Genomic DNA, 16,047 nt, shown 5'->3' on the forward strand with positions numbered 1-16,047 from the left:
CAGGGCTGAGTGGATGGTCAGCTGGCCCCCAGCCCAGAGCTTCTGACCCTCTCTAAGCTCTAGTATCTCATGGGAGGAAACCTGTTCCTTCCTTCTTTATAGAACTGGAGACACTAAGCACAGAAGAGGGTTCTGTATCTTTGCCTGTTTGTGCCCCACCCCACCCCCCCCACACACACCTGTAGTGCCTGTGTGCACATTGGTACTGACTGAACCATTCAGATGCTAGGCTAAGGAGAGAGGACTTGAAAACAGTTTAGAGTTTACCCCCTTGATTCTTTTCCCTCATCATTTTATAAAGTCTCTGTAGCCTCCTGTAAGATAAATGATCATAACTTCCTCTAAACACCCAGGTTTTACTAACAGGTCTTATCTAGGAGGGGTTTCCAAGGTGGTGCTAGTGGTAAAGAACACACCTGCCAATGCCAGATTCATAAGAGACAGGGGTTGGATCCCTGGGTCAGCAAGATCCCCTGAAGGAGGAAATGGCTACCCACTCCAGTGTTCTTGCCTGGAGAATCCCATGGACAGAGAAGCCTGGAGGGCTATGGTCCATAGGGTCTCAAAGAGTTGGAAACAACAAGCAACTTAGCACTCATGCTTCTCTAGGAGACGCACAGGTAACAAAGTGATGTCAGTATTTTCTGCTGTTAAAACACGTTACCGCTCATCCCAGACAGAGGTCACAGGCTCACTATCTGCCCCTGAGAAGAGCAAGTTACATCCTCGTTCATGGTGGGGAATGAAAACCATAAGGAGTCCTCTCTGCCTGGGAGCCTGCAGCCCACCTGTTCCCTGACAGGCAAGAGCCTGACCCAGGTGCTTGTGGTCACTATGCTCTTAGAGAAGATGGCAGGAAATGAATGGGCAGTCATGTGACACCAGATCCCAAACCCACATGAAGTCACTCAAAAGAAAATGGACACTGAGGCCACTGTCAGAATCTAAAATGGTGATGTGAATGTCGCATGTCACAGTGACCTCCAAATACCAGGACAGGTATCCAGCAGGGCAGTTATGAAAACATCCATCAGGTTCCCAGAGCAGAAGTCAAGACTGTTCAAACTCTCCTTGTCTGCCGGGTCCTGTGGGTACAAGGGTGGTGCAGTGCCGGGTGCTCCATGACCCGCATAGAGGCTCCTGGCACAGGTGCAGGGAGAGGCCCAGGACGGGGGAGGTGGCAGACTGTCTGCTCCCCTTACTCGTCTCACCCTGTCCTGGGTCTGGGTCTGGTGCAGAGTAGGGGATGTACTGACTCTATCCCAGACTTTAGGCTACTCATCTAAGAAGGACATAGCACACAGGTTGCTCATCAAACTTTATCTTGGTGAGGACTCTAATGAGGAATTAAATTTTGGAATGCTACTGACTCAAAAATTAGTGAATAATGCTCAGCCATGAAAAAGCATGTAATACTTCCATTTGCAGCAATATGTATGGGCCTAGAGAATATTATTCTTAGTAAAGTAAGCCACAGAAAAATAAATATGATATCACATCACTTATACATAGAATCTAAAAGATAATATGGCTTAGAGACATAGAAACAAACTTATGGTTACCAAAGTTGGGGAACTAAGAGGGAGGAACATATTAGGAGAATGGGATTAATACACAATACCGCTTGAAATAGGTGAGTAACAAAGATTTACTGTAAAGCACAGGGAATTTTTTCAGTATCTTATAATAATCTGTAATGGACTATAATCAGAAAAAAATAACTGAATTTCTATACTATATACCTGAAACCAACACAATACTGTGAATCAACTGTGCTTCAATATATTTTGAAAATATGGACAATTTCCACCTGGAAATATACCAGAAGAATTTGGAGAGAGGCATGTTTGAGGAGGACCTTGATAAAAGAAGTAGTAAAGAATTCTAGCTGTGATTTGAATTTGGTCAAAGAAAGGTTCAAAGAGAATCTTTCATTTCTAGGTTTTTAAAGTAAAGGTTGGTGTGAGCAAGAGTTTGAGGGTCACATGGAGGACCCTCTCCAGAAGGGATGTTGTCCCTCCTCCCCCAGGCAGCCCACCAAGAAGCCACAGGTGTGTCTTTTGGTGGGACATGTGACCATAAAGCCCAGGAGGCAGTGGGTTTCCTCGCATCCAGCCTCCCTGACTTTCTCTGCCATGTGTCTGTCTCTGCTTCCCCAGCACGGAGCCCAGTGTTTTCGCACTTAGCATCTTCTCTCCAGGGACTCTGGACCATCCGGGCGTACAAAGCTGAACAGAGGTTTCAGGAAGTGTTCGACGCATGTCAGGACTTGCACTCAGGTCTGTACATTTCTGAAAGTGATTTCAAAGGATGGGGTGTGCTGCCTTCTCAGGCCTGACCTCCCCCTTAGGTGGTCTTGCTGGCCAGCTCCTCTTTCTGTGTGCCCCATTGTCCTTCTCTGCACACCTGCGTCCCCCACCCCTTCCTCTCAGCATCTACTCTGTGCACCTCTCTTCCCCTCCCACATGCCTGCTTTTCTCCCCTGACTGCCTTGCATTGTCCTTCCATCACTGTGCCCTATGGCTTTCTGTCCCTTTAGGACAGGAGTCAGCAAACTTTCTTTTGGCAAAAAGCTGGATAAAAATATTGTAGGCTTTGTGTACTGTATAGTCTCAGTTGTAACTACTCACTATGGAGACAGGCAAAGATAATACATCAGCAAATGGCTGTGGTTGCTTTCCAATAAAACCTTATTTTCAGAACCCAGTGGTGGCTATTCTTGGTTCCAAAACTGTAGTTTGCCAATTCTCTTGTCAGAGCATGCAGGGTGGCTGACATGATTAAGGAAAATCATTTCCTGATCATCAGATTTGCTGCCGACTTCATGTGTGTTCTTTATCTCTGAATTTTTTTTTTCTAGGTAGAAATTTCAGAATTTCCTCTAAGTTTATAAAAATTTGGCCTATCTTTCCAATCTTTATTGTGTTTTGAAGGTAAAATGGCATTTCAAAAGACACATGCCAATCTGGTTAGTTCATGATCATTTAGATACTGGCTCCTGAGAACAAACACTGTGCAGGGCTCCGTAGTAAGATCAGAATGTGTGGGAAACAGCAGGGCTGTGCTGTCTGCTGTCTGAGAGCTGGGAACAGTCAACCCTATGAGAGGATGATCTTCACGGTGAGGCGCAGCACTGCAGGAAACACAGCAGTGAGACCATTTCCCATCTTCTTTATTAGAATCATGTTTCTGTTTATAAGCCATGAGTTGTATGTTTTGGTTCATGCTCCCCACAAAGCCCTTGAACTTGTTCCTATGTGTCCTATATGTTGTCTTGTGTCAAAATGTAGCTTTCTGGAATCTTTAGGCTCCTTAGGTGTGTATCTTTGCTGTTCTATCTTGTATAAAAATCTTTTGTATTTCAACTGAGCAAAATGCTCTTCCTCTTTAGAAGCAGCTAACATGGTTTTTCTATTTATGTACTGTGCTTATTACGGTTCAAAAATCCAGAGGCTTGGTTCCTGCTTTTAATGACGTCCCGATGGCTCGCTGTGTATCTGGATGTCATCTGTGCCATCTTTGTCACTGTTGTTGCCTTTGGGGCCCTGACTCTGGCAGAAAGTAAGTACAGTTGTGAATAATGGTTTGTGGTATGCTTACAGTTTATAGTCTTGTTTACAGTTATTAAATTATTGCCACCTCATCTAATATCATAAACTGGTTATAATGAATTATATTAAAGTGTTTGCAGCATATGATTTCACAGTGTGGTCTATATGAAGTCATTTGTGTCTTAATATGAGACTTTTAATCGTTTCATCTTTTGTTGAATGGTTGAAGTCTACACAACTGTCGCAAGCTGAACATTCTTGGTAGTATCCTGTAGTTGGGAGGAGAGAACTAGGTTTACCATTAAGCTTTTCCTTCAGCTTAGAGGTTAGGTTTTAGCTTTAGGGCTATTCAAATCTCTTGGTTGTAGATGCCTGGTACACTGGATTGAGAAAGATTTTCTGCAGCGAAGAACATTGTCCAACTGTGTGGGTACCAGATGAGCTGTTGTTGGTGTGTGTGGCATGAATTCACCGTCCCTAATGATTCCATACTAGCTGCATTGAATCTTTAATATGGAACAATTAGAGTAGTATTTTAGATTTAAAAGCACTTGCTCTTAAAACCTATTGCCTTTTTTTTTGTGGTTCCAACTGCAGCTGCATTGGATATGTAGAAAGTTATATTACCTAATGGTTCTTGCAGACATAATGATGGAAGTCTGAATAATGACTTGATTCCTCACCTATATGATATTGTCACATATATGTAAATCCTGATGGGATTAATAAACACATCTCACAGTCTTTCATAGTCATTTTTCCCACTGTATTATGATCTCAATCCACATAGTAAAAGTATGAATAATACGATCATGACATATGAATGATTGAAATATGATAAAGGAATCTTCTTTGTAAAGTTACAGAAGGAGCTGAGCAAGGGTTTAAGAACCATTCTGACTTGATTCTTCTTCTTCCTTGTTTAGCTTTGAACCCCGGCAAGATTGGTCTGGTGCTCTCTCTCGCCCTCACGCTCACACTCATGGGGATGTTCCAGTGTTGTGTCAGGCAAAGCATCGAAGCTGAGAATATGGTGATGTTTACCTTATTGTTCTTAGCCTTTTCAAATCTCCTGGCCATTAGCTGGAATAAAAGAAATTCTTAGGTAGAACCATAAAATTCTTGCTTTTACATCATGATTAACAGGGTTTTCTCTCTTTCTTTCTTTTTTTTGCATCCTCTTCCATCTATTTAAAGTTAATACAAAATAAAATATATATGTGTTTTTCTCAGTCTTATGTGTACTGTGTTGGCAGGTTTTATATTCATCACAAACTGTCTTCAAATATAATAAATATCTCTGCAGGAGAAATGTTCTGAAATCCTGGAGAGAATAAAGGTTAATTTCTTAGTGGCTTTTTTATCTTTGCTTCTTAATAGATAATTCCTCATTGTTGGTTAAGATAAAGGATTCAGCATTTTGAGATTAGTTTATTTAATTAGTAGATTCCTCCACTCCCATTTTAGCATCTGTTCTTGTGTGTGCTGAACACATGAATTTGCTGGTGTCTCTTCTTTCTGGTCAGATAAGCTCCCGCTCAGAATGCACTATCAGAGTTGTGGAGTTTTGCCACTTTAAGAGACCTTAGTCAATATGTAAATTATAATCTCTTTTGAATATTTGCACCTTCTCCCAAAGGGAGAAAAACAAATGAAAATGAAAACTTTCCACTTCTTGCTTTTAATAAAGCAGAGAGTGACTAATTATTAAAATGAGGTTTGATAACCATCCAGTTCTGCTCATCTATAGCAGATGGCCCTTCTGTAGCTGCACATTACTGATTGGTGTCCATAAGTATTCTTTTCTTAAACAAAATTCCCTTATTTTTTTTTAATTCAGGTGTGAAAACTGGATCAATAAAATCTTTGCATTCATTTCTCTAATTCTTTTAGTTTTCATATAATATTGAAGGAAGTACCTGTAAATGACAAAGTTACAAGACCATGAACAAGTTTGCAAATTGTCAAAGGCCTCATAAAACTCCTACTTCTCTCCTTCGTGGATGCTAAGACCTGAGATCTTCTGAACCATGGAAAAGCTGATGTAAAGATATAAAAGCAGAAGGTTTCATTTATAGTCTCTAAACATCCATAAGCAACACCCTCCTTTCCTAACTCCTGTGATGTCTTATGTATTTCAGATGATTTCAGTAGAAAGGGGGATTGAATATACAGAGTGTGAGAAAGAAGTGCTCTGGGAATACAAGTTTCGACCACCACTAGCCTGGCCCCATACAGGAGTGATTGACTTTTACAGTGTGAACTTCAGATACAGCTTAGATGAGCCTCTGGTATTGAAGGACCTGACACCATACATATTCTCAAGTGAAAAGGTTTGTTTAAGCCATTTGCCTCTTTAAAATTGAACTAAAGATTTAGTGCTATATCCGCTGTTGGTTTCCTTGTCTATGAGTCCAGAGGATTCTCTCAGATGCAGATTAGATCAATAACATTATACGAGAATCCTTCTTGGAAACTGACCATGGGATGGGGATCCCAGCATTTCTTTCCCTGGGTCATGAGCTCACTCATGGTGTTTGTTGGCCCTGGGCTCTGGAGCTGGAGTTTAACCTGACCCAGGACACTATACATGACACCTGATTATTCATAGTTTGGAAAGTGAGCCCAGCTCCCTGTCATGAACTCTCCCAATATCTCTCCACTTTCTTCCTTTCCATCTTTTCATCTTTGTATTTCTGAAATATTCTCTTATTCCTATGTTACTCGCTGGTTGCAGCCTCCTCCTCTCTCCCTTGGCCCTTGCCGTAAACTTGTCCTCCACTCACCTACACTGAGCTGCCATCTCCCTGCCCTCCCTCCCACAGACTACTTGTTTCTTTCTTTCTTTTTTTTTATATTTATTTTAATTGGAGGCTAATTACTTTACAATATTGTATTGATTTTGCCATACATCAACATGAATCTGCCATGGGTGTACACGTGTTCCCCATCCTGAACCCCTATCCCACATCCCTCCCCGTACCATCCCTCTGGGTCATCCCAGTGCGCATATATATGGAATTTAGAAAGATGGTAACGATAACCCTGTATGCGAGACAGCAAAAGACTTCTTTCTTTAGCATAGATCTGATCCTTACCGGCCTAGTTGACCTGTTGCTAGAAGCATGCTGCTGCTGCTAAGTCACTTCAGTCGTGTCCGACTCTGTGCAACCCCATAGACAGCAGCCCACCAGTCTCCCCCGTTCCTGGGATTCTCCAGGCAAGAACACTGGAGTGGGTTGCCATTTACTTCTCCAATGCTTGCAGCCTACCAGGATCCTCCGTCCATGGGATTTTCCAGGCAAGAGTACTGGAGTGGGGTACCATCACCTTCTCCGGTTGCTAGAAGCCTAGTGAAGCCCTAAGTCCACTTCAGCAGGGGCCGTGGGATGAGCTTGTAGTGAAAACTGAGGAGCCCAGAATCATGACTCAGTCAGGGGTGAGGAACCAGAGCCCCCAGGTGGAGACATGGCCCAGAGATTCACTCAGAGTAGATGAAAGCTAATTGAAGGGAGCGGAGGAAGATGCACTTGGGAGACAGCCGAGAGGTTTGTGATCTGGTCCTGTCAGCGTCCATGTCTTCAGGTGATGTTCCTATTTACACTCAGTTTGGAGCCCTCGACTAGGACCAGGGCAGGATCTTAAAGAAGAAAATAAACCACAACACACAAGGTGGTAGGAAGCTCTTCCCCACCTACCTGTCCAGCACTGAGTCCTAACATGCTCACACCCTCTACACTCAGGTCATGTGTAGATTCTCCCAAAGCACCATGTCCTGCCTGCTTCCGGTGTGCATACACTGCCACTCCACCTCAGAGACACTTCCCTTCTGTTGTCTGGATGGAGAAAGTCAGCTCTAATGCATCTGCTTCTTCAGGCCCCTCTCTGCTTCCATAGCATCTTATATATTCAACATAGGGCTTATAGTAGACCTGTGTTCACAGTAGACAAAAGTTGGAAGCAACCCAAGTGTCCATGATGAAAGTCACAGATGAATGGATAAACAAATATGGTATACCCTTACCATTAAATGATATGTAGCTTTAAAAAAGGAAAAAATGACCATCGATGAACCTTGAGGTTATCATGACATATGAAATAAACCAGACACAAACGGATCCAATACCATATGATTCATTTTTTATGAGGTTCCTGGAGAAATCAAAGACAGAAAGTAGAATGATGGTCCCCAGTGATGGAGGAAAGAGAATAGGTTATTGTTGTTTAATAGGTACAGAATTTCAGTTTTACAAGGGAATATATGTTCTGAGGTTTGGTTATACAACAATGTGAATATACTTGACACTATAATCACTTAATATAGGTAAATTAGTAAATTTCATGTTACATGTTGATGGTGTTGTTCAGTCACTCAGTCATGTCTGACTCTCTGTAACTCACATGGACTGCAGCACACCAGGCTTCCCTGTCTATCACCACTTCCAGAGCTTGCTCAAACTCATGTCCATTGAGTCCGTGATGCCATCCAACCATCTCATCCTCTGTCATCCCCTTCTCCTCCTGCCTTCAATATTTCCCAACATCAGGGTCTTTTCTAATGAGTCAGGCCTTCCCATCAGGTGCCAAAGTACTGAAGCTTCAGCTTCAGCTTCAGCTTCAGCATTAGTCCTTCTAATGAATATTCAGTATTGATTTCCTTTAGGATTGACTGGTTTGATGTCCTTGCAGTCCAAGGAGTTCAAGATTCTTGACAGTCTTCTCCAACACCACAGTTCAAAAGCATCAGTTCTTTGGTGCTCAGCTTTCTTTATGGTCCAACTCTCACATCCATACATGACTACTGGAAAAACCATAGCTTTAAATATATGGAACTTTGTCAGCAAAGTAATATCTCTGCTTTTTAATATGCTGCCTAGGTTGGTCATAAATTTCCTCCAAGTAGCAAGTGTCTTTTAATTCCATGGCTGTAGTCACTATCTGCAGTGATTTTGGAGTCCAAGAAAATAAAGTCTCTCACTGTTTCCATTGTTTCCTCATCTATTTGCTATGAAATGAGGGGATTGGATGCCATGACCTTAGTTTTTTGAATGTTGAGTTTTAACAGCTTTTCACTCTCTTCTTTCACTTTCATCAAAAGGCTCTTTAGTTCCTCTTCACTTTCTGCCATAAGAGTTGTGTCATCTGCATATCTGAGGTTATTGATATTTCTTCCGGCAATCTTGATTCCAGCTTGTACTTCATCCATCCAGTATTTTGCATTAAGTACTTTGCATGTAAGTAAAAAAATCAGGGTTACAATATACAGCCTTGACATACTCCTTTCCCAAATTTGAACCAGTCTGTTGTTCCATGTCTGGTTCTAACTGTTGCTTCTTGACCAGTGTACAGGTTTCTACATGCATTTTGCCACAATTAACATAAAAGATATAGCACCTGTGCTACCCTTCGTAATTTTGAGTCTATATCTCACAGAACCCTGAGGTTTAAGTTCAGGGAGCATCTTATTTTCATCCTCGTTCCCTAGAGAGTGGCATTACAGGTACAGAGAGGGTGCTGGGGACTGCTGGCTAGGAGAGTAACACACACATGCGAACAACCAGTAACCATAACATACTCACAAGACAACTGGGTAAGCAACAGATTACATTTAAATAACCACTCTTTAAAACTCTCCACCACAGACATACCTAGAAGACTATAGCCATGATATAATGAATGATAGCCTTGTAACATGAAAGAATAAACATTCAACTTAATGCCTCAAAGAGACTCAGGGAGCAGCTTCAGTTAGTCACTGAGCAAAAGTTGGCTCCTAATTATTTCTCGTCTCACTGTAGGTCAGGAAGAAGGTGAGGACTTCCGTGTTTGGAAACATTAACCACAGCTCTTGATGCAGCCCTGTCCCTGAGAGTACTGTAGGCAAATCAGTGTTTGATTACTCATAGTTCTGTGTCCATCAGATTTCACCTTGTCAGTATAACTCCACTAATTTGTGTGTGTTTCTTCCAAAGCCATAAAATATGAATTATCTTATAAACTTCATATATAGCTTAAGAACATAACAGTTTTGTATTCTTCCATCTTAAATCTCCCAAAATCGTAGGACTATCTGAGATTCTAAAATGTTTGAGGAAACATTTAATTTGGAGACTGAATTAATATGACAATCTGACTTTTGATCTGTGTCTTGGTCCACTCAGCATCACCATTAGCTTCACTTCTGTGTTGTGAGATGATACCCAGGCAGTGTGTTCTTGAAATGATTTCACTCTACCTGTGTACAACCCATTGAGAAGGCAAAGGCACCTCACTCCAGTACTCTTGCCTGGAAAATCCATGGACAGAGGAGTGTGGTAGGCTGCAGTCCATGGGGTCGCTAAGAGTTGGGCACGACTGAGCGACTTCACTTTGACTTTTCACTTTCATGCATTGGAGAAGGAAATGGCAACCCACTCCAGTATTCTTGCCTGGAGAATCCCAGGGGCGAGGAAGTCTGGTGGGCTGCCGTCTATGGGGTCGCACAGAGTTAGACATGACTGAAGTGACTTAACAGCAGCAGCAGCAGTGTACAACCCAGTTTTCCTTTCCTACTCACCTGTCCCAGCCCTGTCACTCCTGAAAGTCCTTTGGAGTTGGCTTTGATTAAGAAAGGCTGCTGCAGGAGATAGGAGGACTTGGGAGTGAGCCCACCCAGTAGAAGAGGTGCTCTGTTGTCTTTCTGCCATGTCCTCTGCTGTCCTGATTCATGGAAGTTAAAGTTAATAGAAAAGTGTCATTGGTGCTATACTGGTTTTTAATTCATGGAAGAAATACCAAGTAAATCTAAAGATCCAAAATGAGATCAATGCAACCCTAGGCTTCCTGGGTAGATTTTGACTTGGGCTGAATTTCTCATTTAGATGATCTTTGGTTGCTTTGATAATTTTAAAGATTCCTGGGCAATTTTAAAGCATTTTCCATCTCTAGAGGTAGATTGATTTTGCTTTGTTATTTTTTTCTTGCTCAGAGATATTACTTGAAATTTAACAGATACTTGCTATGATGTGTAAAAATATTGGTTTCCTACATTTTCTCCTTTTTTTACATATTTTCTCAGTAACTCATCCCCTCACTTCCAGTTTGTCCCACTTTCCCTCCAAGTTTCCTGATTCCTTGTGACTCAGACTGTGTTGCCAGGGTCAGTATCACCTGCATATCTTCAATCTTCTTATACAGAATCTCAGGCTCACCCAGACCACTTTCTCAGCATTGCATTTGAACAGGACCTTCCAAGAAAGTCCTTTCTCTCCCATAGACAGTTTTTGATGACACATAACCCATGATTCCCAAGAAATGTCCTTTGACAGTTTGAAACCAAACTCATGAATCATTGAAATGCCTGCTGTGTTTGAGCGTGAGGCTCTGGAACATTCTACAGCACTTAATACCCTATAGATTTATTTACTTTCATATTCTGCAAATCACACCTCTACATTATAATCCAATTCTGTGTGATCCCACTGCATTTGTTTGAATCCTTTCCATGGAGTCTGTCTTCATCATGGGCAGTTTTCATCCTGCTCCCGCCTTCCCCACATCAGACTCTTGCAAGGACTAGAGGGATTCCCCACAGGCTCAGCCCTGCCTGGACCTGGAGTCAGAGACAGCCCCACCCAACAGCATATATGTGTGACTCTTTCACCACCTGATGGGATCCAAAATGAGTCTTGCTCCCCAAGCAGGGCAAGAGGTCTGTTTGGCCTGTTCCCCAGGAACAATGTACCCCACTTAGCTGCAGGTTTCTCTCCCAGCCCAACTATGGGTAGGTTCTTCCTGCAGACAGCCAGCCCACCTGACCTCACTTTCTCTGTTTTACCTACAGAGAGGGACATAATAAAGTGTCAGGCCATCCAGGTGATAAGAAAACCATCAGCAGATGGAAAAGAAGTCAATATATGTGGACTTGAGTCCCATCTTGTGACTTTTAGGCTCTGTTATTTCAGGTAGACTTAGTTGCCTGACACTTTAGGCATGGCCTTAGTTGCCAGGCTACTTAGATGGCCTGATACTTTTATCTTGTCCCTCTGTGTAGCTAAAACAGAGAAAGTGGGGAGAGGTGTGCTGTTACTGTTGCTGTTAAGTCGCTTCAGTCATGTCCGACTCTGTGCGACCCCATAGACGGCAGCTCACCAGGCTCCCCCATCCCTGGGATTCTCCAGGAAAGAACACTGGAGGGGTTGCCGTTTTCTTCTCTAGGGGAGAGGTGTATCTGCAGTTAAAGGAACATGTCTAACATAGAGATCTTATGACGGGAGAGTTGAAGCATAACATGAACATAGATGCATAAAATGTGATGGGTGGAACAAGAGGGATGACTTCACTGAGCAAAGAGGGTACCTGAGGTCAGGTTGGCTGGCTGTCATGAGTTTGAGCAAACTCCAGGAGTTGGTAATGGACAGGGACGCCTGGCATGCTGCAGTCCATGGGGTCACAGAGTCGGACACGACTGAGCAACTGAACTGACTGACTGAAGTAATCTTCTGTGGGCTTCCCAGGTGGCTCAGTGGTAAAGAATTCACCTGCAATGCAGGAGACATGGGTTCAGTCTATGGGTCAGAAAGATCTCCTGGAGAAGGAAATGGCTACCCACTCTGATATTCTTGCCTGGGAAATCTCATGGACAGAGGAGCCTGGCAGGCTACAGTCCATGGGATTACAAAAGAGTCAGATACAACTTAGCAACTAAACAACAATAACAACAACAACATAATTAAGGAAAGAATTTATTCTGTTTTTCAAAAGTAGTACAGCTGGCATTCCAGTACTGAATGTGGTCCTTAAAATGAGGAATTGAGTCATGAAGCATTGCATGGGAAGAATTTTCAGGGCTTGGCACTACACTGGACTTTGGGAAAACTGGAAGTAAGGTAGACATTTTGAGCCTATGAGCCTGGGAAAGAAGTAATGAGATTAGAGTGGGGAAATCAGAGGAAGCAGCTGTTTTGTGTGGGCCATTGGGTGTTGATCATGTTAGGTTTGGTATATGAAGAGAGATCTAAATGCAATTATCTAACAAGTTGGTGTGATCATCAGAAACCAACACCTCTATGGTCTGGGAAAACAGCAAGGGGCCATCACAAAGCAGCTAAAATAAGATTGTCTCCAAATATCTTTTTGTTAGGAATGCAAACTTATTCCTGCTGGTGACACTCTGCATGGCCAATTGGTAAAACACATTGATGACCTGGGAAAGACTTGAGACTATAGTTTTGATTACTGAATGGTAGAAATAGCCAGAGCCTGGTTTTCTTTGAGTAGCCTTTTTCTTACTCTCCTCACTGGGGTTTGGAGCTCACAGTCCTGTTGTTGTGAGCAGCCTGTGGTGCCCCTGAGAATCTTGGCCATTTACCAAGAGTTTGTTCCTGTTTGCACAGGTGGATCTGTTTTAGTGGAGCTGAGAGTATGGAAACATACATTCTCATAGACACAGTTCTCATCTGTGTCCTGATTCGTGTTGATTTATATATGGGAACAGCCATATATATGGCTGTATATATATATATACACATATACATACATAAATATATATATTTATATATGGGAATAGCCATAAATACAGACATACCTGGTTTGATTGTGCATCACAGATAGTGCTTTAAAAAAAAAAAAAAATTGAGCATTCATCGCAGCCCTGCATCGAGGAAATGAATCAGCACCATTTTTCCTACAGCATTTGCTCAGTTTGTATCTCTCACATTTTGGTGATTCTTGCAATATTTCAAACTTTTTTGTTTTGCTTTTATTGTGGTGATCTGAAATTTCATGTTACTATAACCGAATAAAGGCTCAGATAGTGGTTAGTGTTTTTAGAACAATAAAGTATTTGAAAATTAAGGTATGTACATTGTAGACATAATGTAGACTATAATATAGTGTCAATATTGTGGTATTTATATTATTGAGGTGGTCTGGAACCAACTCTGCAATATCTTTGAGGTCTGTGTGTACACAGAGCACATGAGTTTATATATATATATATATGTATATATGTATACACACACACACACACACACACACACACATACATATACATCCATACATACCCTAGACCTGCCTATGTACAGAGACTGGTCCATCTATATTATATAAATTAGGGTATAATATAAGGTACAAAATGGCCTCAAAGATAATAAAATTAGGTAAACCCTCTTTTCTTACATTTAACCTCTGTAATGATAAATTATTTTTTTTAAATGCCATGATTGATTTTGCAGGCTAAGATTCGATACTTTGGAGATATTCAAGTGAGAAAATATGAAAGGTTCCGAGCATGGGCATTCTGATAACAGTGCTCAGAAAAATTTAGTTCTCTGTTCAAATCCAAGAGTTTTAAAAATTTACTGAGTTAATTGACAAATGATTGAATGCATGTCTTACACCCCTCATTGATTCCAAATCCCTAAATAGAGAAATTGAAATCATCTCTTGGGAAGTTCCCACCAGGGAATTTGCAGTTGAGCAAGCTCATTGGTCAGGAAAAAAAAAAAAAAAGTCTCTGCATACATATTGAATGCACATAGTTAAAAGCCAGTCTTTACAGTATAGTTTTATTCCCCACCAAGATTTTTACCTGTATTATACAGATTCTTTAATCTTACTGTTAGTACACTTAATTTTTCTCTGCTTTTTAAAAAAATCTTTAAATTTTATATTATAGTTGATTAACAGTGGTATGTTAGCTTAATGTGTACAGCAGAGTGATTCAGTTATACATATACATGTGTGTATTCTTTTTCAAATTCTTTTCCATTTAGATTATTACATAGCATTGAGCAGAGCTGCCTGTGCTGTACAGTAGGTTCTTGTTGGTTATCCATTTTAAATATAGCAGTGTGTACATGTCAGTCCCAAACTCCCTATCTCTGTTTTGGTTTTAATAACTAGACTGACACTTGACATGTATCTTTCCAAGATTCAGTTGTAAGTATTAATTTGTTATAAAATGCCTTTTGAACTGCTCAAATGAAAGGCCCCATATAAATAGCAAATGTTGTTTGTGTTGTTGTTGACTCATTATGTGTATTCTGTCTATTGGCCACTGTCTTTTAAGACACTGAGAAATGCATTTTATAATTTTAAGGTGTTTCCTTTCAAGATAGAATATAATCAAAATATTTAACATAAGTGATTTATTTTCTCTACCAAAGAATAATTCCTCTTAAATAACAGATCCCTGAAAAAGTGAGTATTTGGTTATGTATCACACTTCTGACTAGACTTGACATCTCTGTACAATTACCCATATAATTCTAAAAGTCAAAATACCCAGACAAGTAGGGATAAAGCTAATTTATAAGCTGACTTCTTATGGACCACTTAGAAGACTGCTGGCTTTTCACTGCTAGTATATTGATTCTATTAGTTTTAACCTGTCTTGTGACCATGGGTTCCCAACCAGGGGACAGTTGTCAATGTCTGAAATTTTTGGTCGCCATAGTTTGTGGGGTGATTCTGGTATCCAGTGGGTAGAGTCCATGGCTACTGTTAACCCTCCAGAAATACACAGGGTAGTCCCCTATCCCCTCAACAAAATATCAATAGTGCCATCCATGTTTGAGAAACTCAGAGACTACTCTTTATATAGAACTTTCTAAAATCATCTTCAGCAATCAGATTTTCTGCTAGGTTGGTTGCATACTGTTAATTCTTAATCCTTCCTGGATCGCTTCACAGGTTGGCATCGTGGGAAGAACGGGAGCTGGAAAAAGTTCCCTCATTGCTGCCCTTCTTAGATTGTCAGAGCCTGAAGGTAGAATTCTAATTGATGGCATCTGGACAACTGAAATTGGACTTCATGATTTAAGGAAGAAAATGACAGTTGCACCTCAGGTATGCACATCAGAGTATTCTCACGTGTTCTTTTTATGAGGCACCTGATTTAATTGCTTTTAATTTGATTGTTTTTTTTTTTTTTTTTCCAAATTGCATGAAAGGTTGATCCTTTTTCTCCCAATAGAGAATATCTTTGGCAGCAGGTATTTTCAATGGGCATTTTATCAGATACCAGACTCTGTTTGTTTATTCATTTGTTTCTTTTGTGTACGTGTTATTTTATAACTGACCCAGACAGATTTCCGGACTTAGACTTTTTTAGGTGTCATGATTTTGTCTATTAATAACCACATAATTCTAAGGCAAAATGATAACTGGTTTGTGCAGCACTGGAGAGATTCCTATAGGGAAACCTGAATTTTGTGTTTTAATGATGGAATTTTGTTGTAGGAAATAAAACCACCTTTTCAAGGGTGATTACCTCCCTGGAGGACTTTCTGTGAAACTGTGGGGCTTTGAAAATTATAGGGTATATAGATGCTTTGGGGAGTCTTTCAGAATTCAGCTATTAGTAAATTATTTTAACCAGGGAGGCAGTACAGAATAATGACTTAGAACAGAGGACTTGGAATTCCATCTTTGTGTACCTCAGTTTTTTCTCCCTTACAAGGCAGCTAACAGTCCAACTCGTTGAGCTGTTGTGAGGGTTAAATGGGCCAGTTCA

The 16,047-nt window shown here is 41.0% G+C and overlaps 1 protein-coding gene across 6 annotated transcripts in view; it reads left to right on the forward strand.

Moving 5' to 3' along the window:
* LOC147361913 (ATP-binding cassette sub-family C member 4-like) overlaps positions 1–16,047 on the forward strand; it is a 195,388-nt gene that overhangs the window by 133,600 nt on the left and 45,741 nt on the right. For all 6 annotated transcript variants that reach the window (XM_086330224.1, XM_086330221.1, XM_086330223.1 and 3 more), the window contains 5 exons: positions 2,160–2,279; positions 3,451–3,561; positions 4,478–4,584; positions 5,693–5,884; positions 15,225–15,380. In XM_086330224.1, coding sequence (XP_086186350.1) covers positions 2,160–2,279; positions 3,451–3,561; positions 4,478–4,584; positions 5,693–5,884; positions 15,225–15,380 — 686 coding nt within the window. The remainder of the gene's footprint in view (positions 1–2,159; positions 2,280–3,450; positions 3,562–4,477; positions 4,585–5,692; positions 5,885–15,224; positions 15,381–16,047) is intronic.

This window comes from Bos grunniens, chromosome 12 (genome assembly GCF_055505025.1).
Source record: "Bos grunniens cultivar Pamir isolate PY7600 chromosome 12, Bosgru_T2T1.0, whole genome shotgun sequence".
Taxonomy (NCBI): Eukaryota; Metazoa; Chordata; class Mammalia; order Artiodactyla; family Bovidae; genus Bos; species Bos grunniens.